Source organism: Salvelinus fontinalis, chromosome 18 (assembly GCF_029448725.1).
Source record: "Salvelinus fontinalis isolate EN_2023a chromosome 18, ASM2944872v1, whole genome shotgun sequence".
NCBI lineage: Eukaryota > Metazoa > Chordata > Actinopteri > Salmoniformes > Salmonidae > Salvelinus > Salvelinus fontinalis.
Genome location: NC_074682.1, coordinates 60616272 through 60640577, shown reverse-complemented (window position 1 = coordinate 60640577; position 24306 = coordinate 60616272). Strand labels below are relative to the sequence as shown.

The 24306-nt window shown below is 43.9% G+C and overlaps 1 protein-coding gene across 3 annotated transcripts in view; it reads right to left on the bottom strand.

The window, feature by feature from the left end:
- LOC129815835 (phosphatase and actin regulator 3-like) overlaps nt 1-24306 on the bottom strand; it is a 113534-nt gene that overhangs the window by 82085 nt on the left and 7143 nt on the right. For all 3 annotated transcript variants that reach the window (XM_055869989.1, XM_055869990.1, XM_055869991.1), the window contains exons 2-7: nt 18750-18911; nt 18478-18552; nt 18045-18188; nt 10093-10305; nt 2573-2801; nt 47-249 (exon numbers count right to left, since the gene is read on the bottom strand). In XM_055869989.1, the coding sequence (XP_055725964.1) occupies nt 47-249; nt 2573-2801; nt 10093-10305; nt 18045-18188; nt 18478-18552; nt 18750-18909 (1024 nt within the window). In that variant the 5' untranslated portion in view covers nt 18910-18911. The remainder of the gene's footprint in view (nt 1-46; nt 250-2572; nt 2802-10092; nt 10306-18044; nt 18189-18477; nt 18553-18749; nt 18912-24306) is intronic.

The following is a 24306-nucleotide window of genomic DNA, read 5'->3' as shown; positions in this document are numbered from 1 at the left end:
TGTGTGTGTGTGCGTGTGCGCGTGCGTGTGTGTGTGTGTGTCCTACCGGAGATGACGGAGTCATTCCAGCGGTCAGGGTCGTTGTAGAACTCGTCTAGACGTCTGTTCTCCTTGTTCTCGTCTGATTCCTTCTCTCTCTCCTTCTCCCTCTCCATCCCTCCGGTTGGGACTTTCTCCACGCTGGCTGTACGCCACAGACGACTGTCGGACCGACGCTTCGGAGAAGAGCTCATTTCCTTCGGTTGGAAACTGGAGGACGACAGAGCAGATAAACTCAGCAATAAAAGAAACGTTCTCTCACTGTCAACTGCGTTAATTTTCAGCAAACTTAACATGTGTAAATATTTGTATGAACATAACAAGATTCAACAACTGTGACATAAACTGAACAAGTTCCACAGACATGTGACTAACAGAAATGGAATAATGTGACTCTGAACAAAGGGGGGGTAAAAATCAAAAGTAACAGTCAGTATCTGGTGTGGCCACCAGCTGCATTAAGTACTGCAGTGCATCTCCTCCTCGTGGACTGCACCAGATTTCACAGTTCTTGCTGTGAGATGTTACCCCACTCTTCCACCAAGGCACCTGCAACTTCCCAGACATTTCTGGGTGGAATGGCCTTAGCACTCACCCTCCGATCCAACAGGTCCCAGACGTGCTCAATGGGATTGAGATCCAGGCTCTTCACTGGCCATGGCAGAACGCTGACATTCCTGTCTTGCAGCAAATCACGCACAGAACGGGCAGTATGGCTGGTGGCATTGTCATGCTGGAGGGTCATGTCAGGATGAGCCTGCAGGAAGGGTACCACATGAGGGAGGAGGATGTCTTCCCTGTAACGCACAACGTTGAGATTGCCTGCAATGACAACAAGCTCAGTCCGATGATGCTGTGACACACCGCCCCAGACCATGACGGACCCTCCACCTCCAAATCGATCCCGCTCCAGAGTACAGGCCTCGGTGTAACGCTCCATCCTTTGACGATAAACGCAAATCCGACCATCACCACTGGTGGGACAAAACCGCAACTCGTCAGTGAAAAGCACTTTTTGCCAGTCCTGTCTGATCCAGCGAAGGTGGGGGGTTTGTGTCCATAGGCAACGTTGTTGCAGGTGATGTCTGATGAGGACCTGCCTCAGTCTAGCCTTTCTCAGCCTATTGCGGACTGTCTGAGCACTGATGGAGGGATTGTGCGTTCCTGGTGTAACTCGGGCAGTTGTTGTTGCCATCCTGTACCTGTCCCAAAGGTGTGATGTTCGGATGTACCGATCCTGTGCAGGTGTTGTTACACATGGTCTGCCACTGCAAGGACGATCAGCTGTCCATTCTGTCTCCCTGTAGCGCTGTCTTAGGCGTGTCACAGTACGGACATTGCAATTTATTGCCCTGGCCAAATCTGCAGTTTTGGTGTTTTTCAGTGTCAGTAGAAAGGCCTCTTTAGTGTCCTAAGTTTTTATAATTGTAATCTTAATTGCCTACCGTCTGTAAGCTGTTGGTGTCTTAATGACCGTTCCACAGATGCATTTTCATTAATTGTTTGTGGGTTATTGAAAAATCATGGGAAACAGTGTTTAAACCCTTTACAGTGAAGATCTGTGAAGTTATTTGGATTTTTACGAATTATCTTTGAAAGACATGGTCCTGAAAAAGGGACGTTTCTTTTTTTTGCTGAGTTTAGATAGCTTCAAACAAAAGAGGGCATTTATCTGGTAACTGGGGTGCTAACAACAATCCCTGACCGTAGTGCCCTTCACCAAGGCACGAACTCACATTCCTCTACCTGTCTGTGCTTGGTTATTAATTGATTGAAGGAGTGTTTTCCTAGCCACTCTAATTATGTCTCTGCATTTCTAGCTCTTTGAGGTTTTAGGCTGGGGTATCTGTAAAGCTCTTTGGGGTTTTAGGCTGGGGTATCTGTAAAGCTCTTTGGGGTTTTAGGCTGGGGTATCTGTAAAGCTCTTTGGGGTTTTAGGCTGGGGTATCTGTAAAGCTCTTTGGGGTTTTAGGCTGGGGTATCTGTAAAGCTCTGGGGTTTTAGACTGGGTATCTGTAAAGCACTTTGGGGTTTTAGACTGGGTATCTGTAAAGCTCTTTGGGGTTTTACGCTGGGGTATCTGTAAAGCTCTTTGGGGTTTTACGCTGGGGTATCTGTAAAGCTCTTTGGGGTTTTACGCTGGGGTATCTGTAAAGCTCTTTGTGGTTTTAGGCTGGGGTATCTGTAAAGCTCTTTGGGGTTTTAGGCTGGGTATCTGTAAAGCTCTTTGTGGTTTTAGGCTGGGTATCTGTAAAGCTCTTTGGGGTTTTAGCCTGGGGTATCTGTAAAGCACTTTGTAAAATGTATTTGATTGACTGTTTGATGAATTGACAAATTGACAGATTGACTGATTGCTTGAATGCTTGATGTCCTAGCTACCTGCCCTGTCTGTGTTTGGTAATTTATTGATTGATTGATTGGTTGATTGGTGTCCTACCTGTGCTGTCTGTGTTTGGTAATTGCTTGATTGGTTGATTGGGGACCTACCTGTGCTGTCTGTGTTTGGTAATTGATTGATTGATTGGTGTCCTACCTGTGCTGTCTGTGTTTGGTGGCCAGGGCCCGATGTAGCTCCTCTATAATACAGCTGGGGGGCGGTGGGGGTCGCAGCGGCCCCAGGTGAGGGGAACCGGTAGGGGTGGAGATCCGTCCTCGCAGCAAGGAACCCTGGGTAGTCCTGGGCAACGTGAAGTTCCTGGGTAGAGTGGCTGGAGACTTCTTCCTCTCTAGGTTAAGATCCGACTTAGGGAAGGGGTGAGGACCTGTAGTGAGGGGAAGAATAATATAATGTTAATATTAGTTAATGTAATGGTGAACGTCCTGGGTAGAGTGGCTGGAGATCTCTTCCTCTCTAGATTAGGATCCATTGAGAGGGGAACAGTAATGTCATGGTCATGTTAATACACCCGCAATGGTGAAGTTCCTGGGTGATCTTCTTCACGGGATACGGTGAGGATGTGTTATCAGACATAGAGTTACTTATAAGATATAAGGTCAGAGAGTTTCTAACCCAGAGGTGCAACATCACAAGACTTCTGGGAAGACTTGCGAAACACACCAAACAGACCAGGCCCGGGTTGGAGAAGTAAACAAGAGAAGTGAAAAATTCTTCCTTAGTTCATTTTCTCGAAACCTAAAGGTACGACCTAAATTGGAGCCAACGTCTGAAGTAGTTGAACATGGTTTTACCTCGTGAGACTGACACGTTTTCATTTTCATCGAAAACATCTTCATATCGAAGGAGTGCCTTTGATTTGACGGCCTGCACATGCGCAGTTCGACGCAAGATGACCCTTAGACCCGATGAAAGGACATGGCCTATAAGTGTGTTTGGGATTTGTCCGTGGGGGTCCGTGGGGCGACGCACAATTGGCATAGCGTCGTCCGGGTTAGGGAGGGTTTGGCCGGTAGGGATATCCTTGTATGTATGCACTCTACTGTAAGTCGCTCTGGATAAGAGCGTCTGCTAAATGACTAAAACGTAAAATGTAAAATTTGTTTTGGAGAAGCAGCTTCTGCCTGTCTTCATACTGTACTGTCATTGATACTATGATGGTCTGTTACAGTTTCTGCCTGTCTTCATACGCCACTGTCGATGATACTATGATGGTCTGTTACAGTTTCTGCCTGTCTTCATACGCCACTGTCGTTGATACTATGATGGTCTGTTACAGTTTCTGCCTGTCTTCATATGCCACTGTCGTTGATACTATGATGGTCTGTTACAGTTTCTGCCTGTCTTCATATGCCACTGTCGTTGATACTATGATGGTCTGTTACAGTTTCTGCCTGTCTTCATACGCCACTGTAGTTAATACTATGATGGTCTGTTACAGTTTCTGCCTGTCTTCATACTGTACTGTCGTTGATACTATGATGGTCTGTTACAGTTTCTGCCTGTCTTCATACGCCACTGTCGTTAATACTATGATGGTCTGTTACAGTTTCTGCCTGTCTTCATACGCCACTGTCGTTAATACTATGATGACCCCCTGCCAGCCCAAGTGTGACGTCTAGTTCACTGACCATCTTAAGGATCGGAACCTTTTTTTTCAATTTTCTCCTAAAATGACATACCCAAATCTAACTGCCTGTAGCTCAGGACCTGATGCAAGGATATGCATATTCTTGGTACCATTTTGAAAGGAAATCATTTGAAGTTTATGGAAATGTGAAATTTTATTTCACCTTTTTTCAACCAGGTAGGCCAGTTGAGAACAAGTTCTGCGACCTGATGACTTGGCCAAAATAGAGCAAAGCAGTGCGACACAAGCAACACAGAGTTACACGTGGGATAAACAAATGTGCAGACAATAGAAAAGTCTACATACAGTGTGTGCAATGTAGTAAGATTAGGGAGGTAAGACAATAAATAGGCCATAGTGGCGAAGTAATTACAATTTAACAATTAAACACTGGAGTGATAGATGTGCAGAAGATGAATGTGCAAGTAGAAATACTGGGGTGCAAAGGAGCAACAAAAATAAATGACAATATGGGGATGAGGTAGTTGGGTGGGCTATTTACAGATGGGCTATGTACAGGTGCAATGATCGGAAAGCTGCTAAGACAGCTGATGCTTAAAGTTAGTAAGGGAGATATAAGACTTCAGCTTCAGTGATTTTTGCAATTTGTTCCAGTCATTGGCAGCAGAGAACTGGAAGGAAAGGTGGCCAAAGGAGGAGTTGGTTAGGTTGTAACCAATGAAATATACCTGCTGGAGCGCGTGCTATGGGTGGGTGCTGCTATGGTGACCAGTGAGCTGCTTTACCTAGCAGAGACTTGTAGATGACCAAGAGCCAGTGGGTTTGGCGACGGATATGTAGTGAGGGCCAGCCAACGAGATCATACAGGTCGCAGTGGTGGGTAGCATATGGGCTTTGGTGACAAAACGGATGGCACTGTGATAGACTAAATCCAATTTGCTGAGTAGAGTGTTGGAGGCTATTGTGTAAATGACACCGCCGAAGTCAAGGATCGGCAGGATAGTCCGTTTTACGAGGGTATGTTTGGCGGCGTTAGTGAAGGATGCTTTGTTGCGAAATAGGAAGCTGATTCTAGATTTAATTTTGGATTGGAGATGCTTAGTGTGAGTCTGGAAGGAGAGTTTACAGTCAAACCAGACACCTAGGTATAGTTGTCCACATATTCTAAGTCAGACAGGCGTGAAGGTGCGGGCAGCGATCGGTTGAAGAGCATGCATTTAGTTTTTCTAGCATTTAAGAAGAGTTGGTGGCCACGGAAGGAGTGTTGTATGGCATTGAAGCTCGTCTGGAGGTTTGTTAAAACAGTGTCCAAAGAAGGGCCAGAAGTATACAGAATGGTGTCATCTGCGTAGAGGTGGATCAGAGAATCACCAGCAGCAAGAGCGACATCATTGATGTATACAGAGAAAAGAGTCGGCCCGAGAATTGAATCTTGTGACACCCCCATGGAGACTGCCAGAGGTCCGGACAACAGGCCTTCTGATTTGACACACTGAACTCTATCTGAGAAGTAGTTGGTGAACCAGGCGAGGCAGTCATTTGAGAAACCAAGGCTGTTGAGTCTTCCAATAAGAATGCGGTGATTGACAGAGTCGAAAGCCTTGGCAAGGTTGATGAATACGGCTGCACAGTATTGTCTTTTATCGACGGCAGTTATGATATCGTTTAGGACCGTGAGCGTGGCTGAGGAGCACCCATGACCAGCTCGGAAACCAGATTGCATAGCGGAGAAGGTATGGTGGGATTCGAAATAGTCAGTGATCTGTGTGTTAACTTGGCTTTCGAAGACCTTAGACAGGCAGGGTAGGATAGATATAGGTCTGTAACAATTTGGGTCTAGAGAGTCACCCCCTTTGAAGAGGGGGATGACCGCGGCAGATATCCAATCTTTAGGGATTTCAGACGAAACGAAAGAGAGGATGAACAGGCTAGTAATAGGGGTTGCAACAATTGCAGCGGATAATTTTAGAAAGAGAGGGTCCAGATTGTCTAGCCCGGCTGATTTGTAGGGGTCCAGGTTTTGCAGCTCTTTCAGAACATCAGCTATCTGGATTTGGGTGAAGGAGAAATGGGAGAGGCTTATGCAAATTGCTGTGCAGGGTGCAGAGCTGTTGACCGGGGAAGGGGTAGCCAGGTGGAAAGCATGGCCAGCCGTAGAAAAATGCTTACTGAAATTCTCGATTATTGTAGATTTATCGGTGGTGACAGTGTTTCCTAGCCTCAGTGCAGTGGGCAGCTGGGAGGATGTGCTCTTATTCTCCATGGACTTTACAGTGTCCCAGAACTTTTTGGAGTTTATTCTACAGGATGCAAATTTCTGTTTGAAAAAGCTAGCCTTTGCTTTCCCAACTGCCTGTGTATATTGTTTCCTAACTTCCTGAAAATGTGCATATCGTAGGGGCTATTCAATGCTAATGCAGTATGCCACAGGATGTTTTTGTGCTGGTCAAGGACAGTCAGATCTGGAGTGAACCAAGGGCTATATCTGTTCTTAGTTCTACATTTTTTGAATGGGGAATGCTTATTTAAGATGATAAGGAAAGCACTTTTTCTACTGACAGAATGAGGTCAATAACCTTCCAGGATACCCAGGCCTGCTTGCTGAAGTGTTTTATGGAGCGTTTGACAGTGATGAGGGGTGGTCGTTTGACCGCGGACCCATTACGGACATAGGCAATGAGGCAGTGATCGCTGAGATCCTGGTTGAAGACAGCAGAGGTCTATTTAGAGGGCAGGTTGGTCAGGATGATACTGTATCCATGAGGGTGCCCGTGTTTACAGATTTAGGGTTGTACCTGGTAAGTTCCTTGATAATTTGTGTGAGATTGAGGGCATCTAGCTTAGATTGTAGGATGGCCGGGGTGTTAAGCATGTCCCAGTTTAGGTCACCTAACAGTACAAACTCTGAAGATAAATGGGGGACAAGTATTTCACATATGGTGTCCAGGGCACAGCTGGGGGCTGAGGGGGGTCTATAACAAGCAGCAACAGTGAGAGACTTATTTCTGGAAAGGTGGATTTTTAAAAGTAGAAGCTCAAACTGTTTGGGCACAGACCTGGATGGCATGACAGAACTCTGCAGGCTGTCTCTGCAGTAGATTGCAACTCCACCCCCTTTGGTAGCTCTGTCTTGTCGGAAAATGTTGTAGTTGGGGATGGAAATTTCTGAATTTTTGGTGACCTTCCTAAGCCAGGATTCAGACATGGCTAGGACATCAGGGTTGGTGGAGTGTGCTAAATCAGTGAATAAAACAAACTTAGGGAGGAGGCTTCTAATGTTAACATGCATGAAACCAAGGCTTTTACGGTTACAGATATCAGTGGAACTGGGCTACTGGGTTAACCTCTACATCACCAGAGGAACAGATGAGTAGGATAAGGGTTCGGCTAAAGGCTATAAGAACTGGTCGTCTAGTGCGTTGGAGACAGATAATAAAAGGAGCAGATTTCTGGGCGTGTTAGAATAGATTCAAGGCATAATGTACAGACAAGGATATGGTAGGATGTGAGTACAGTGGAGATAAACCTAGGCATTGAGTGACGACAAGAGAGGTTTCGTCTCTAGAGGCACCAGTTGAGCCAGGTGAGGTCTCCGCATGTGTGTGGGGTGGGACGAAAGAGCTATCTAAGGCATTTTGAGCGGGACTGAGGGCTCTACAGTGAAATAAAACAATACAAACTAGCCAAGACAGCAGTGGACAAGGCACATTGGCACTAGAGAGAGGCATAAAGCAATCAAAGGTGTTGATCAGGAGAGCTAAGACGACAACGAGTAATTGGCGATGAATGGGCAAAGTGGGTCAGTTAGGTACATACAGGACCTGAGTTCGAGGCTGGGGCCGACAGGTAAACAAAATTAGGTACCGTGTTATTGAAACAGTCCAGGGGGCATCAGCTGTGTAGCCGAGTGATCATAGGGTCAGAAGAGCAGCAATTGGTGAGTCAGGGTGCTGTTCGGTAGTCACTACTACACTAGGCGAGCAGGGGACACAGCGTTCAGAAAAGCTAGCGGGCCGGGGCTAGTAGCTGGTTCTTCGGCGACATCGTAACAGAATAGCACGTCGGCATTCCAGTCGTGATGGATCGGCGGGGCTCCGTGTCGACAATGAAGGGTCCAGGCCAAGTGGCAAAGGAGGTATTGTAGCCATAGAATTAGCTGGTATATGGGCCTAGCTCGAGGCTAGCTCAAGGCTGGCTGAATGTAATAGAATATAACACAATAGATCTGGTAAAAGATAATACAAAGTAAAACCTACCGTTCTTTGGTATTTTTTTGTACCATCATCTTTGAAATGCAAGAGAAAGGCCATAATGTATTATTCCAGCCCAGGTGCAATTGAGATTTTGGCCACTAGATGGCATCAGTGTACGTGCAAAGTGTTAGACTGATCCAATGAACCATTGCATTACTGTTCAAAATGTTATATCAGGACTGCCCAAATGTGTTTAATTTGTTTATTAATAACTTTTCATGTTCAAAATTGTGCATTCTCCTCAAACAATAGCATGGTATTATTTCACCGTAATAGCTACTGTAAATTGGACAGTGCAGTTAGATTAACAAGAATTTAAGCTTTCTGACAATATCAGATATGTCCATGTCCTGGCAAATTTTCTTGTTACTTACAACCTCATGCTAATCACATTAGCCTACGTTAGCTCAATCTTCCCGTGGAAGGGACACCGATCCCGAATAAGTTTGAAACTGCCCAGCCTGGACAGTAGTTAGCTAGCTGTTTGAGGCTGGTTAGAGTTAGTAAGCTAGCAGGCTGGTTGGAGTTAGCTAGCTGTATAAGGCTGGCTTGAGTTAGCTAACATGCTAACAGGCCAGTAACAGAGGCTGGTTAAAGTTAGCTAACATGCTAACAGACCAGGAACAGAGGCTAGTTATAGTTAACTAACATGCTAACAGGCCAGTAACAGAGGCTGGTTAAAGTTAGCTAACATGCTAACAGTCCAGTAAAAGAGGCTGGTTATAGTTAGCTAGTATGATAACAGACCAGGAACAGGGGCTGGTTATAGTTAACTAACATGCTAACAGGCCAGTAACAGAGGCTGGTTAAAGTTAGCTAACATGCTAACAGTCCAGTAAAAGAGGCTGGTTATAGTTAGCTAGTATGATAACAGACCAGGAACAGGGGCTGGTTATAGTTAGCTAACATGCTAACAGGCCAGTAACAGAGGCTGGTTATAGTTAGCTAACATGCTAACAGGCCAGTAACAGAGGCTGGTTATAGTTAGCTAACATGCTACCAGGCCAGTAACAGAGGCTGGTTATAGTTAGCTAACATGCTAACAGGCCAGTAACAGAGGCTGGTTATAGTTAGCTAACATGCTACCAGGCCAGTAACAGAGGCTGGTTATAGTTAGCTAACATGCTACCAGGTCAGTAACAGAGGCTGGTTATAGTTAGCTAACATGCTAACAGGTCAGTAACAGAGGCTGGTTATAGTTAGCTAACATGCTACCAGGCCAGTAACAGAGGCTGGTTATAGTTAGCTAACATGCTAACAGGCCAGTAACAGAGGCTGGTTATAGTTAGCTAACATGCTAACAGGTCAGTAACAGAGGCTGGTTATAGTTAGCTAACATGCTAACAGGTCAGTAACAGAGGCTGGTTATAGTTAGCTAACATGCTAACAGGTCAGTAACAGAGGCTGGTTATAGTTAGCTAACATGCTAACAGGCCAGTAACAGAGGCTGGTTATAGTTAGCTAACATGCTAACAGGTCAGTAACAGAGGCTGGTTATAGTTAGCTAACATGCTAACAGGTCAGTAACAGAGGCTGGTTATAGTTAGCTAACATGCTAACAGGTCAGTAACAGAGGCTGGTTATAGTTAGCTAACATGCTAACAGGCCAGTAACAGAGGCTGGTTATAGTTAGCTAACATGCTAACAGGTCAGTAACAGAGGCTGGTTATAGTTAGCTAACATGCTAACAGGTCAGTAACATAGGCTGGTTATAGTTAGCTAACATGCTAACAGGTCAGTAACAGAGGCTGGTTATAGTTAGCTAACATGCTAACAGGTCAGTAACAGAGGCTAGGGGCTGATTTGGGACTCACCCTCTAGGCTGCCCAGCCTGGTAAGTAGTTTGGGCAGGTTGGGGTGTGGGTGGTCCCATGGGGGGTTTATGGGGTGAGGTGTCTCCTGCCCTCCTCCTGTCTCAGCCTGTAGCAGAAAGCTGTCCACACAGGGCTCACAGAGGGAAGTGTCCTCCTCCCCTCCGTCCTCACTCTGGTCCGCCACTGTCAAAGTGTCTTCCGTCAGATCAACAGCTGAAACAAACAACATCAAAAACAACAACATCAAAAACACAGTCCTTTGTTGAAATACACAGTTAGTTCAGGACAGGACAGTTTTCTGTCTAACTATTTGATCCTGCTTGATCAGGTTACCTGTGTTACTGTGGGTTACTGTGGGTCACTGTGGGTTACCTGGGTTACTGTGGGTTACCCTGGTTACTGTGGGTTACCTGGGTTACTGTGTGTTACTATGGGTTACTGTGGGTTACCTGGGTTACTGTGGGTTACCTGGGTTACTGTGGGTTACTGTGGGTTACCTGGGTTACTGTGGGTTACTATGGGTTACTGTGGGTTACTGTGGGTTACTGTGAGTTACTGTGAGTTACTGTGGGTTACCTGGGTTACTGTGGGTTACTGTGGGTTACCTGGGTTACTGTGTGTTACTATGGGTTACTGTAGGTTACCTGGGTTACTGTGGGTTACCTGGGTTACTGTGGGTTACTGTGGGTTACCTGGGTTACTGTGGGTTACAATTGGTTACTGTGGGTTACTGTGGGTTACTGTGAGTTACTGTGGGTTACTGTGGGTTACCTGGGTTACTGTGGGTTACTGTGGGTTACCTGGGTTACTGTGTGTTACTATGGGTTACTGTGGGTTACCTGGGTTACTGTGTGTTACTATGGGTTACCTGGGTTACTGTGGGTTACCTGGGTTACTGTGGGTTACCTGGGTTACTGTGGGTTACTGTGGGTTACCTGGGTTACTGTGTGTTACTATGGGTTACTGTGGGTTACCTGGGTTACTGTGTGTTACTGTGGGTTACCTGGGTTACTGTGGGTTACCTGGGTTACTGTGAGTTACTGTGGGTTACCTGGGTTACTGTGGGTTACCTGGGTTACTGTGTGTTACTATGGGTTACTGTGGGTTACCTGGGTTACTGTGTGTTACTATGGGTTACTGTGGGTTACCTGGGTTACTATGGGTTACCTGGGTTACTGTGAGTTACTGTGGGTTACCTGGGTTACTGTGGGTTACCTGGGTTACCTGGGTTACTGTGTGTTACTATGGGTTACTGTGGGTTACCTGTGTTACTGTGAGTTAATGTGGGTTACTGTGGGTTACCTGGGTTACCTGGGTTACTGTGGGTTACTGTGGGTTACCTGGGTTACTATGGGTTACTGTGGGTTACCTGGGTTACTGTGGGTTACTGTGAGTTACTGTGGGTTACCTGGGTTACTGTGGGTTACCTGGGTTACCTGGGTTACTGTGTGTTACTGTGGGTTACTGTGGGTTACCTGGGTTACTGTGAATTAATGTGGGTTACTGTGGGTTACCTGGGTTACTGTGGGTTACCTGGGTTACCTGGGTTACTGTGGGTTACTGTGGGTTACCTGGGTTACTATGGGTTACTGTGGGTTACCTGGGTTACTGTGAGTTACTGTGGGTTACCTGGGTTACTGTGGGTTACTATTGGTTACTGTGGGTTACTGTGGGTTACTGTGAGTTACTGTGGGTTACTGTGGGTTACCTGGGTTACTGTGGGTTACCTGGGTTACTGTGTGTTACTATGGGTTACTGTGGGTTACCTGGGTTACTGTGTGTTACTGTGGGTTACCTGGGTTACTGTGGGTTACCTGGGTTACTGTGAGTTACTGTGGGTTACCTGGGTTACTGTGGGTTACCTGGGTTACCGTGTGTTACTATGGGTTACCTGGGTTACTGTGAGTTACTGTGGGTTACCTGGGTTACTGTGGGTTACCTGGGTTACCTGGGTTACTGTGTGTTACTATGGGTTACTGTGGGTTACCTGGGTTACTGTGTGTTACTATGGGTTACTGTGGGTTACCTGGGTTACCGTGTGTTACTATGGGTTACCTGGGTTACTGTGAGTTACTGTGGGTTACCTGGGTTACCTGGGTTACTGTGTGTTACTATGGGTTACTGTGGGTTACCTGGGTTACTGTGAGTTAATGTGGGTTACTGTGGGTTACCTGGGTTACCTGGGTTACTGTGGGTTACTGTGGGTTACCTGGGTTACTATGGGTTACTGTGGGTTACCTGGGTTACTGTGGGTTACTGTGAGTTACTGTGGGTTACCTGGGTTACTGTGGGTTACCTGGGTTACCTGGGTTACTGTGTGTTACTATGGGTTACTGTGGGTTACCTGGGTTACTGTGAGTTAATGTGGGTTACTGTGGGTTACCTGGGTTACTGTGGGTTACCTGGGTTACCTGGGTTACTGTGGGTTACTGTGGGTTACCTGGGTTACTGTGGGTTACCTGGGTTACCTGGGTTACTGTGGGTTACTGTGGGTTACCTGGGTTACTATGGGTTACTGTGGGTTACCTGGGTTACTGTGAGTTACTGTGGGTTACCTGGGTTACTGTGGGTTACCTGGGTTACCGTGTGTTACTATGGGTTACCTGGGTTACTGTGAGTTACTGTGGGCTACCTGGGTTACTGTGGGTTACCTGGGTTACTGTGGGTTACTGTGGGTTACCTGGGTTACTGTGGGTTACCTGGGTTACTGTGTGTTACTATGGGTTACTGTGGGTTACCTGGGTTACTGTGAGTTAATGTGGGTTACTGTGGGTTACCTGGGTTACTGTGGGTTACCTGGGTTACCTGGGTTACTGTGGGTTACTGTGGGTTACCTGGGTTACTATGGGTTACTGTGGGTTACCTGGGTTACTGTGAGTTACTGTGGGTTACCTGGGTTACTGTGGGTTACCTGGGTTACCGTGTGTTACTATGGGTTACCTGGGTTACTGTGAGTTACTGTGGGCTACCTGGGTTACTGTGGGTTACCTGGGTTACTGTGGGTTACTGTGGGTTACCTGGGTTACTGTGGGTTACCTGGGTTACCTGGGTTACTGTGTGTTACTATGGGTTACTGTGGGTTACCTGGGTTACTGTGAGTTAATGTGGGTTACTGTGGGTTACCTGGGTTACCTGGGTTACTGTGGGTTACTGTGGGTTACCTGGGTTACTATGGGTTACTGTGGGTTACCTGGGTTACTGTGGGTTACTGTGAGTTACTGTGGGTTACCTGGGTTACTGTGGGTTACCTGGGTTACCTGGGTTACTGTGTGTTACTATGGGTTACTGTGGGTTACCTGGGTTACTGTGGGTTGCTGTGGGTTACTGTCAGAACCCATTCTGTCCCTAATGCGTCCCAAATGGCACCCTATTCCCTATATGGTGGACTAGTTTTAACCAGGGCCGGGCATATAGGGAATAGGGTGCCATTTGCTGAACTGGACTACCGCATTGGCGGCCCCGGCGCAGTTTTAAAGCTAATTCTACACATTTTGCTATCATATGCTATCTGGGGGGACCCTCTACCTCCAGGGGACCCCCAACCCCCAACCCCCCCCCCCCCCCACCCCCCCCCAAAGAATAAATAACAATTATAATTTCTGGAGGTCGGGGGCCCCGGGGCACGTGCCCTGCGTTCTCATTCAGTCCGGCCCTTTGGGAAGCAGCCTGTGGTTTATATCTGATTCATGGTATAACTGCAGTGTTCCAGCTGCTTAGCAGTAGAGAGCTGACTTCAATGATCTGTGTCCCCCACTAGCGGTGGTTTGGAGAACAGTCCATCAAATCAAATCAGATTGTATTTGTCACATGCGACGAATACAATAGGTGTAATAGACCTTACAGTGAAATGCTGAATACAACAGGTGTAGTAGACCTTACAGTGAAATGCTGAATACAACAGGTGTAGTAGACCTCACAGTGCAATGCCGAATACAACAGGTGTAGGTAGACCTTACAGTGAAATGCCGAATACAACAGGTGTAGTAGACCTTACAGTGAAATGCTGAATACAACAGGTGTAGGTAGACCTTACAGTGAAATGCTGAATACAACAGGTGTAGTAGACCTCACAGTGAAATGCTGAATACAACAGGTGTAGTAGACCTCACAGTGAAATGCTGAATACAACAGGTGTAGTAGACCTCACAGTGAAATGCTGAATACAACAGGTGTAGTAGACCTCACAGTGAAATGCTGAATACAACAGGTGTAGTAGACCTCACAGTGAAATGCTGAATACAACAGGTGTAGTAGACCTTACAGTGAAATGCTGAATACAACAGGTGTAATAGACCTCACAGTGAAATGCTGAATACAACAGGTGTACTAGACCTTACAGTGAAATGCTGAATACAACAGGTGTAGACCTTACAGTGAAATGCTGAATACAACAGGTGTAGTAGACCTTACAGTGAAATGCTGAATACAACAGGTGTAGACCTTACAGTGAAATGCTGAATACAACAGGTTTAGACCTCACAGTGAAATGCTGAATACAACAGGTGTAGTAGACCTCACAGTGAAATGCTGAATACAACAGGTGTAGACCTTACAGTGAAATGCTGAATACAACAGGTGTAGTAGACCTTACAGTGAAATGCTGAATACAACAGGTGTAGTAGACCTTACAGTGAAATGCTGAATACAACAGGTGTAGTAGACCTCACAGTGAAATGCTGAATACAACAGGTGTAGTAGACCTTACAGTGAAATGCTGAATACAACAGGTGTAGTAGACCTCACAGTGAAATGCTGAATACAACAGGTGTAGGTAGACCTTACAGTGAAATGCTGAATACAACAGGTGTAGTAGACCTTACAGTGAAATGCTGAATACAACAGGTGTAGTAGACCTCACAGTGAAATGCTGAATACAACAGGTGTAGTAGACCTCACAGTGAAATGCTGAATACAACAGGTGTAGTAGACCTCACAGTGAAATGCTGAATACAACAGGTGTAGTAGACCTCACAGTGAAATGCTGAATACAACAGGTGTAGTAGACCTTACAGTGAAATGCTGAATACAACAGGTGTAATAGACCTCACAGTGAAATGCTGAATACAACAGGTGTACTAGACCTTACAGTGAAATGCTGAATACAACAGGTGTAGACCTTACAGTGAAATGCTGAATACAACAGGTGTAGTAGACCTTACAGTGAAATGCTGAATACAACAGGTGTAGACCTTACAGTGAAATGCTGAATACAACAGGTTTAGACCTCACAGTGAAATGCTGAATACAACAGGTGTAGTAGACCTCACAGTGAAATGCTGAATACAACAGGTGTAGACCTTACAGTGAAATGCTGAATACAACAGGTGTAGTAGACCTTACAGTGAAATGCTGAATACAACAGGTGTAGTAGACCTTACAGTGAAATGCTGAATACAACAGGTGTAGTAGACCTCACAGTGAAATGCTGAATACAACAGGTGTAGTAGACCTTACAGTGAAATGCTGAATACAACAGGTGTAGTAGACCTCACAGTGAAATGCTGAATACAACAGGTGTAGTAGACCTTACAGTGAAATGCTGAATACAACAGGTGTAGTAGACCTCACAGTGAAATGCTGAATACAACAGGTGTAGTGGACCCTACAGTGAAATGCTGAATACAGCAGGTGTAGTAGACCTTACAGTGAAATGCTGAATACAACAGGTGTAGTAGACCTTACAGTGAAATGCTGAATACAATAGGTGTAGTAGACCTCACAGTGAAATGCTGAATACAGCAGGTGTAGTAGACCTCACAGTGAAATGCTGAATACAACAGGTGTAGTAGACCTCACAGTGAAATGCTGAATACAACAGGTGTAGTAGACCTCACAGTGAAATGCTGAATACAACAGGTGTAGTAGACCTTACAGTGAAATGCTGAATACAACAGGTGTAGTAGACCTCACAGTGAAATGCCGAATACAACAGGTGTAGGTAGACCTCACAGTGAAATGCTGAATACAACAGGTGTAGTAGACCTCACAGTGAAATGCTGAATACAACAGGTGTAGACATCACAGTGAAATGCTGAATACAACAGGTGTAGTAGACCTCACAGTGAAATGCCGAATACAACAGGTGTAGGTAGACCTTACAGTGAAATGCTGAATACAACAGGTGTAGTAGACCTCACAGTGAAATGCTGAATACAACAGGTGTAGACATCACAGTGAAATGCTGAATACAACAGGTGTAGTAGACCTCACAGTGAAATGCCGAATACAACAGGTGTAGGTAGACCTTACAGTGAAATGCTGAATACAACAGGTGTAGTAGACCTTACAGTGAAATGCTGAATACAACAGGTGTAGTAGACCTCACAGTGAAATGCTGAATACAACAGGTGTAGACCTCACAGTGAAATGCTGAATACAACAGGTGTAGTAGACTTTACAGTGAAATGCCGAATACAACAGGTGTAGTAGACCTCACAGTGAAATGCCGAATACAACAGGTGTAGGTAGACCTTACAGTGAAATGCTGAATACAACAGGTGTAGTAGACCTTACAGTGAAATGCTGAATACAACAGGTGTAGTAGACCTCACAGTGAAATGCCGAATACAACAGGTGTAATAGACCTTACAGTCAAATGCTGAATACAACAGGTGTAGTAGACCTTACAGTGAAATGCCGAATACAACAGGTGTAGTAGACCTTACAGTGAAATGCTGAATACAACAGGTGTAGTAGACCTTACAGTGAAATGCTGAATACAACAGGTGCAGTAGACCTTACAGTGAAATGCTGAATACAACAGGTGTAGTAGACCTTACAGTGAAATGCTGAATACAACAGGTGTAGTAGACCTCACAGTGAAATGCTGAATACAACAGGTGTAGTAGACCTTACAGTGAAATGCTGAATACAACAGGTGTAGTAGACCTTACAGTGAAATGCTGAATACAACAGGTGTAGTAGACCTCACAGTGAAATGCTGAATACAACAGGTGTAGTAGACCTCACAGTGAAATGCTGAATACAACAGGTGTAGTAGACCTTACAGTGAAATGCTGAATACAACAGGTGTAGTAGACCTTACAGTGAAATGCCGAATACAACAGGTGTAGTAGACCTTACAGTGAAATGCTGAATACAACAGGTGTAGTAGACCTTACAGTGAAATGCCGAATACAACAGGTGTAGTAGACCTCACAGTGAAATGCTGAATACAACAGGTGTAGTAGACCTTACAGTGAAATGCTGAATACAACAGGTGTAGTAAACCTGACAGTGAAATGTGAATACAACAGGTGTAGTAGACCTCACAGTGAAATGCTGAATACAACAGGTGTAGTAGACCTTACAGTGAAATGCTGAATACAACAGGTGTAGTAGACCTTACAGTGAAATGCTGAATACAACAGGTGTAGTAGACCTTACAGTGAAATGCTGAATACAATAGGTGTAGTAGACCTTACAGTGAAATGCCGAATATGTATATGTATAATGTATATGTCAAATGTATAATGTATAATGTATATTTACATATAAATGTATATGTCAAATGTGTATTAAAATGTATATGTCAAATGTATATGTCAAATGTGTATCAAAATGTATATGTCAAATGTGTATGTCAAATGTGTATTAAAATGTATATGTCAAATGTGTATGTCAAATGTGTATGTCAAATGTGTATGTCAAATGTGTATGTCAAATGTATGTATAATGTATATGTCAAATGTGTATGTCAAATGTATGTATAATGTATATGTCAAATGTGTATGTCAAATGTGTATGTAAAATGTGTACGTCAAATGTATGTATATGTAGCAGAAAAGCTGTAAATCCCCAAAAAGATGTGTAATCCGAATGGGGGGGTTAATAATAATTAATAAATAGTCAGTCAGTCTCAATTTACCCACAATGCATCAAAGATTTGATGCTCTCTGATACGCTAAATCTCTAGAGATTAGAGGTCAGGGTTCAGAGGTCATAGGTCCTACCTGTAGATGGGTTGTCTTCATCGCTGACCAGGTACTCTGAGGTGGTTGCCAGGGGCGCCAAAGGCTCCTCCTCCTCTCTCTCCTCTGCGTCAGATTGGCTGGGAGTGTCAGGGTCTTCTAACCCCCCACACGCCTCACAAAACTCTACACACACACAGACACGCACATGTACAAACATACAAACATACACACAGGGACAGAAGGCAGCATCATTACATACTTTTATGTACATTAAATTAATATGTTATTTTATTATAATGGTTTGACCTCTGCAACTCTGTGTGTGTGTGTGTGTGTGTGTGTGTGTGTGTGTGTGTGTGTGTGTGTGTGTGTGTGTGTGTGTGTGTGTGTGTGTGTGTGTGTGTGTGTGTGTGTGTGTGTGTGTGTGTGTGTGTGTGTGTGTGTGTGTGTGTGTGTGTGTGTGTGTGTGTACCTGGTTTAATCCCCTCCAGGCCCCTATTGGCCAGTTCATCCCGGGTCTGTCGCGCAAGTGCCTTCCGCTCTAAAGCTGAATCACACAGAGCAACGGCAGAGTTGTGGGTTTGATTCCCACTGGGGTCACATACCAAACATGTATACACTCAGTCATTTTAGATTAGATTTTTTATTTAACCTTTATTTGACGTTTTGTTTTTATATATAATTTTGACAGGAAGTGGTGTGGAGACGTCAAGGGCTGTGTCAAGTGTCACGCTCATCTCTCACCTGTGGAGTTCTGTTTTATCTTGTCGTTCTTCTTTTTCCTCCATTTCCAGGGTTTAAAGATCTGTCCCAGACTGTCCAGTTTACTGATTCTCCTGACGGGAGGGGTCCGCACCCCCGTCACCACACCCTCCGGAGGGCCTGAACCCCGCTGCTGCTCCATGACTGGGAGGAGAGGAGAGGAGAGGAGAGGGAGAGGGAGTGGGAGTGGGAGTGGGAGGAGGAGAGGGAGAGGGAGTTGGAGTGGGAGTGGGAGTGGGAGTGGGAGTGGGAGTGGGAGTGGGAGTGGGAGAGGAGAGGAGAGGAGAGGAGAGGAGAGGAGAGGAGAGGAGAGGAGAGGAGAGGAGAGGAGAGGAGAGGAGAGGAGAGGAGAGGAGAGGAGTGGAGTGGAGAGGAGAGGAGAGGAGAGGATCTGAGTTAACAACACAGCATACAGCACACATAACAGTACAGTAACAGTGGCAGTCTGAATGGGGGTTATCATAACAGTATAGTAACAGTCTGAATGGGGGTTATCATAACAGTATAGTAACAGTGGCAGTCTGAATGGGGGTTATCATAACAGTATAATAACAGTCTGAATGGGGGTTATCTTAACAGTATAGTAGCAGTCTGAATGGGGGTTATCATAACAGTCTGAATGGGGGTTATCATAACAGTATAGTAGCAGTCTGAATGGGGATTATCATAACAGTCTGAATGGGGGTTATCATAACAGTATAGTAACAGTCTGAATGGGGGTTATCATAACAGTATAGTAGCAGTCTGAATGGGGGTTATCATAACAGTATAGTAGCAGTCTGAATGGGGGTTATCATAACAGTATAGTAACAGTGGCAGTCTGAATGGGGGTTATCATAACAGTATAGTAACAGTCTGAATGGGGGTTATCATAACAGTATAGTAACAGTGGCAGTCTGAATGGGGGTTATCATAACAGTATAGTAACAGTCTGAATGGGGGTTATCATAACAGTATAGTAACAGTCTGAATGGGGGTTATCATAACAGTATAGTAACAGTCTGAATGGGGGTTATCATAACAGTCTGAATGGGGGTTATCATAACAGTATAGTAGCAGTCTGAATGGGGATTATCATAACAGTCTGAATTTGGGTTATCATAACAGTATAGTAACAGTCTGAATGGGGGTTATCATAACAGTATAGTAGCAGTCTGAATGAGGGTTATCATAACAGTATAGTAACAGTCTGAATGGGGGTTATCATAACAGTATAGTAACAGTCTGAATGGGGGTTATCATAACAGTATAGTAACAGTCTGAATGGGGGTTATCATAACAGTATAGTAACAGTCTGAATGGGGGTTATCATAACAGTATAGTAACAGTCTGAATGGGGGTTATCATAACAGTATAGTAACAGTCTGAATGGGGGTTATCATAACAGTCTGAATGGGGGTTATCATAACAGTATAGTAACAGTCTGAATGGGGGTTATCATAACAGTATAATAACAGTCTGAATGGGGGTTATCATAACAGAATAGTAACAGTCTGAATGGGGGTTATCATAACAGTATAGTAACAGTCTGAATGGGGGTTATCATAACAGTCTGAATGGGGGTTATCATAACAGTACAGTAACAGTCTGAATGGGGGTTATCATAACAGTATGGTAACAGTCTGAATGGGGGTTATCATAACAGTATAATAACAGTCTGAATGGGGGTTATCATAACAGTACAATAACAGTCTGAATGGGGGTTATCATAACAGTACAGTAACAGTCTGAATGGGGGTTATCATAACAGTATAGTAGCAGTCTGAATGGGGGTTATCATAACAGTATAGTAACAGTCTGAATGGGGGTTATCATAACAGTCTGAATGGGGGTTATCATAACAGTATAGTAACAGTGGCAGTCTGAATGGGGGTTATCATTACAGTCTGAATGGGGGTTATCATAACAGTACAGTAACAGTCTGAATGGGGGTTATCATAACAGTATAGTAACAGTCTGAATGGGGGTTATCATAACAGTCTGAATGGGGGTTATCATAACAGTACAGTAACAGTCTGAATGGGGGTTATCATAACAGTATAGTAACAGTCTGAATGGGGGTTATCATAACAGTATAGTAACAGTCTGAATGGGGGTTATCATAACAGCATAGTAACAGTCTGAATGGGGGTTATCATAACAGTCTGAATGGGGGTTATCATAACAGTATAGTAACAGTCTGAATGGGGGTTATCATAACAGTATAGTAACAGTCTGAATGGGGGTTATCATAACAGTATAGTAACAGTCTGAATGGGGGTTATCATAACAGTATAATAACAGTCTGAATGGGGGTTATCATAACAGTATAGTAGCAGTCTGAATGGGGGTTATCATAACAGTATAGTAACAGTGGCAGTCTGAATGGGGGTTATCATAACAGTACAGTAACAGTCTGAATGGGGGTTATCATAACAGCATAGTAACAGTCTGAATGGGGGTTATCATAACAGTCTGAATGGGGGTTATCATAACAGTATAGTAACAGTCTGAATGGGGGTTATCATAACAGTATAGTAACAGTCTGAATGGGGGTTATCATAACAGTCTGAATGGGGGTTACCATAACAGTATAGTAACAGTCTGAATGGGGGTTATCATAACAGTATAGTAACAGTCTGAATGGGGGTTATCATAACAGTATAGTAACAGTCTGAATGGGGGATATCATAAGAGCATAGTAACAGTCTGAATGGGGTTATCATAACAGTATAATAACAGTCTGAATGGGGGTTATCATAACAGTATAGTAACAGTGGCAGTCTGAATGGGGGTTATAATAACAGTATAGTAACAGTCTGAATGGGGGTTATCATAACAGTCTGAATGGGGGTTATCATAACAGTACAGTAACAGTCTGAATGGGGGTTATCATTACAGTATAGTAACAGTCTGAATGGGGGTTATCATAACAGTCTGAATTGGGGTTATCATAACAGTACAGTAACAGTCTGAATGGGGGTTATCATAACAGTATAGTAACAGTGGCTGTCTGAATGGGGGTTATCATAACAGTATAGTAACAGTCTGAATGGGGGTTATCTTAACAGTATAGTAACAGTCTGAATGGGGGTTATCATAACAGTATAGTAACAGTCTGAATGGGGGTTATCATAACAGTATAGTAACAGTCTGAATGGGGGTTATCATAACAGTATAGTAACAGTCTGAATGGGGGTTATCATAACAGTATAGTAACAGTCTGAATGGGGGTTATCATAACAGTATAGTAACAGTCTGAATGGGGGTTATCATAACAGTATAGTAACAGTCTGAATGGGGGTTATCATAACAGTATAGTAACAGTCTGAATGGGGGTTATCATAACAGTATAGTAACAGTAACAGTCTGAATGGGGGTTATCATAACAGTATAGTAACAGTCTGAATGGGGGTTATCATAACAGTATAGTAACAGTGGCAGTCTGAATGGGGGTTATCATAACAGTATAGTAACAGTCTGAATGGGGGTTATCATAACAATATAGTAACAGTCTGAATGGGGGTTATCGTAACAGTATAGTAACAGTCTGAATGGGGGTTATCATAACAGTATAGTAACAGTCTGAATGGGGGTTATCATAACAGTATAGTAACAGTAACAGTCTGAATGGGGGTTATCATAACAGTATAGTAACAGTCTGAATGGGGGTTATCATAACAGTATAGTAACAGTGGCAGTCTGAATGGGGGTTATCATAACATGTATAGTAACAGTCTGAATGGGGGTTATCATAACAGTATAGTAACAGTCTGAATGGGGGTTATCATAACAGTATAGTAACAGTCTGAATGGGGGTTATCATAACAGTATAGTAACAGTCTGAAGGGGGGTTATCATAACAGTATAGTAACAGTCTGAATGGGGGTTATCATAACAGTATAGTAACAGTCTGGATGGGGGTTATCATAAAAGTATAGTAACAGTCTGAATGGGGGTTATCATAACAGTATAGTAACAGTCTGAATGGGGGTTATCATAACAGTATAGTAACAGTCTGAATGGGGGTTATCATAACAGCATAGTAACAGTCTGAATATGGGTTATCATAACAGTATAGTAACAGTCTGAATGGGGGTTATCATAACAGTATAGGTACAGTGGCAGTCTGAATGGGGGTTATCATAACAGTACAGTAACAGTGGCAGTCTGAATGGGGGTTATCATAACAGTATAGTAACAGTCTGAATGGGGGTTATCATAACAGTATAGTAACAGTCTGAATGGGGGTTATCATAACAGTATAGTAACAGTCTGAATGGGGGTTATCATAACAGTATAGTACCAGTCTGAATGGGGGTTATCATAACAGTATAGTACCAGTCTGAATGGGGGTTATCATAACAGTATAGTAACAGTCTGAATGGGGGTTATCATAACAGTATAGTAACAGTCTGAATGGGGGTTATCATAACAGTCTGAATGGGGGTTATCATAACAGTATAGTAACAGTCTGAATGGGGGTTATCATAACAGTCTGAATGGGGGTTATCATAACAGTCTGAATGGGGGTTATCATAACAGTCTGAATGGGGGTTATCATAACAGTATAGTAGCAGTCTGAATGGGGGTTATCATAACAGTATAGTAACAGTCTGAATGGGGGTTATCATAACAGTATAGTAACAGTCTGAATGGGGGTTATCATAACAGTATAGTAACAGTCTGAATGGGGGTTATCATAACAGCATAGTAACAGTCTGAATGGGGGTTATCATAACAGTATAGTAGCAGTCTGAATGGGGGTTATCATAACAGCATAGTAACAGTCTGAATGGGGGTTATCATAACAGTATAGTACCAGTCTGAATGGGGGTTATCATAACAGTATAGTACCAGTCTGAATGGGGGTTATCATAACAGTATAGTAACAGTCTGAATGGGGGTTATCATAACAGTATAGTAACAGTCTGAATGGGGGTTATCATAACAGTCTGAATGGGGGTTATCATAACAGTATAGTAACAGTCTGAATGGGGGTTATCATAACAGTCTGAATGGGGGTTATCATAACAGTATAGTAACAGTCTGAATGGGGGTTATCATAACAGTATAGTAGTAGTCTGAATGGGGGTTATCATAACAGTATAGTAACAGTCTGAATGGGGGTTATCATAACAGTCTGAATGGGGGTTATCATAACAGTATAGTAACAGTCTGAATGGGGGTTATCATAACTGCCTGAATGGGGGTTATCATAACAGTATAGTAACAGTGTGAATGGGGGTTATCATAACAGTATAGTAACAGTCTGAATGGGGGTTATCATAACAGTATAGTAACAGTCTGAATGGGGGTTATCATAACAGTATAGTAGTAGTCTGAATGGGGGTTATCATAACAGTATAGTAACAGTCTGAATGGGGGTTATCATAACAGTCTGAATGGGGGTTATCATAACAGTATAGTAACAGTCTGAATGGGGGTTATCATAACAGTCTGAATGGGGGTTATCATAACAGTATAGTAGCAGTCTGAATGGGGGTTATCTTAACAGTATAGTAACAGTGGCAGTCTGAATGGGGGTTATCATAACAGC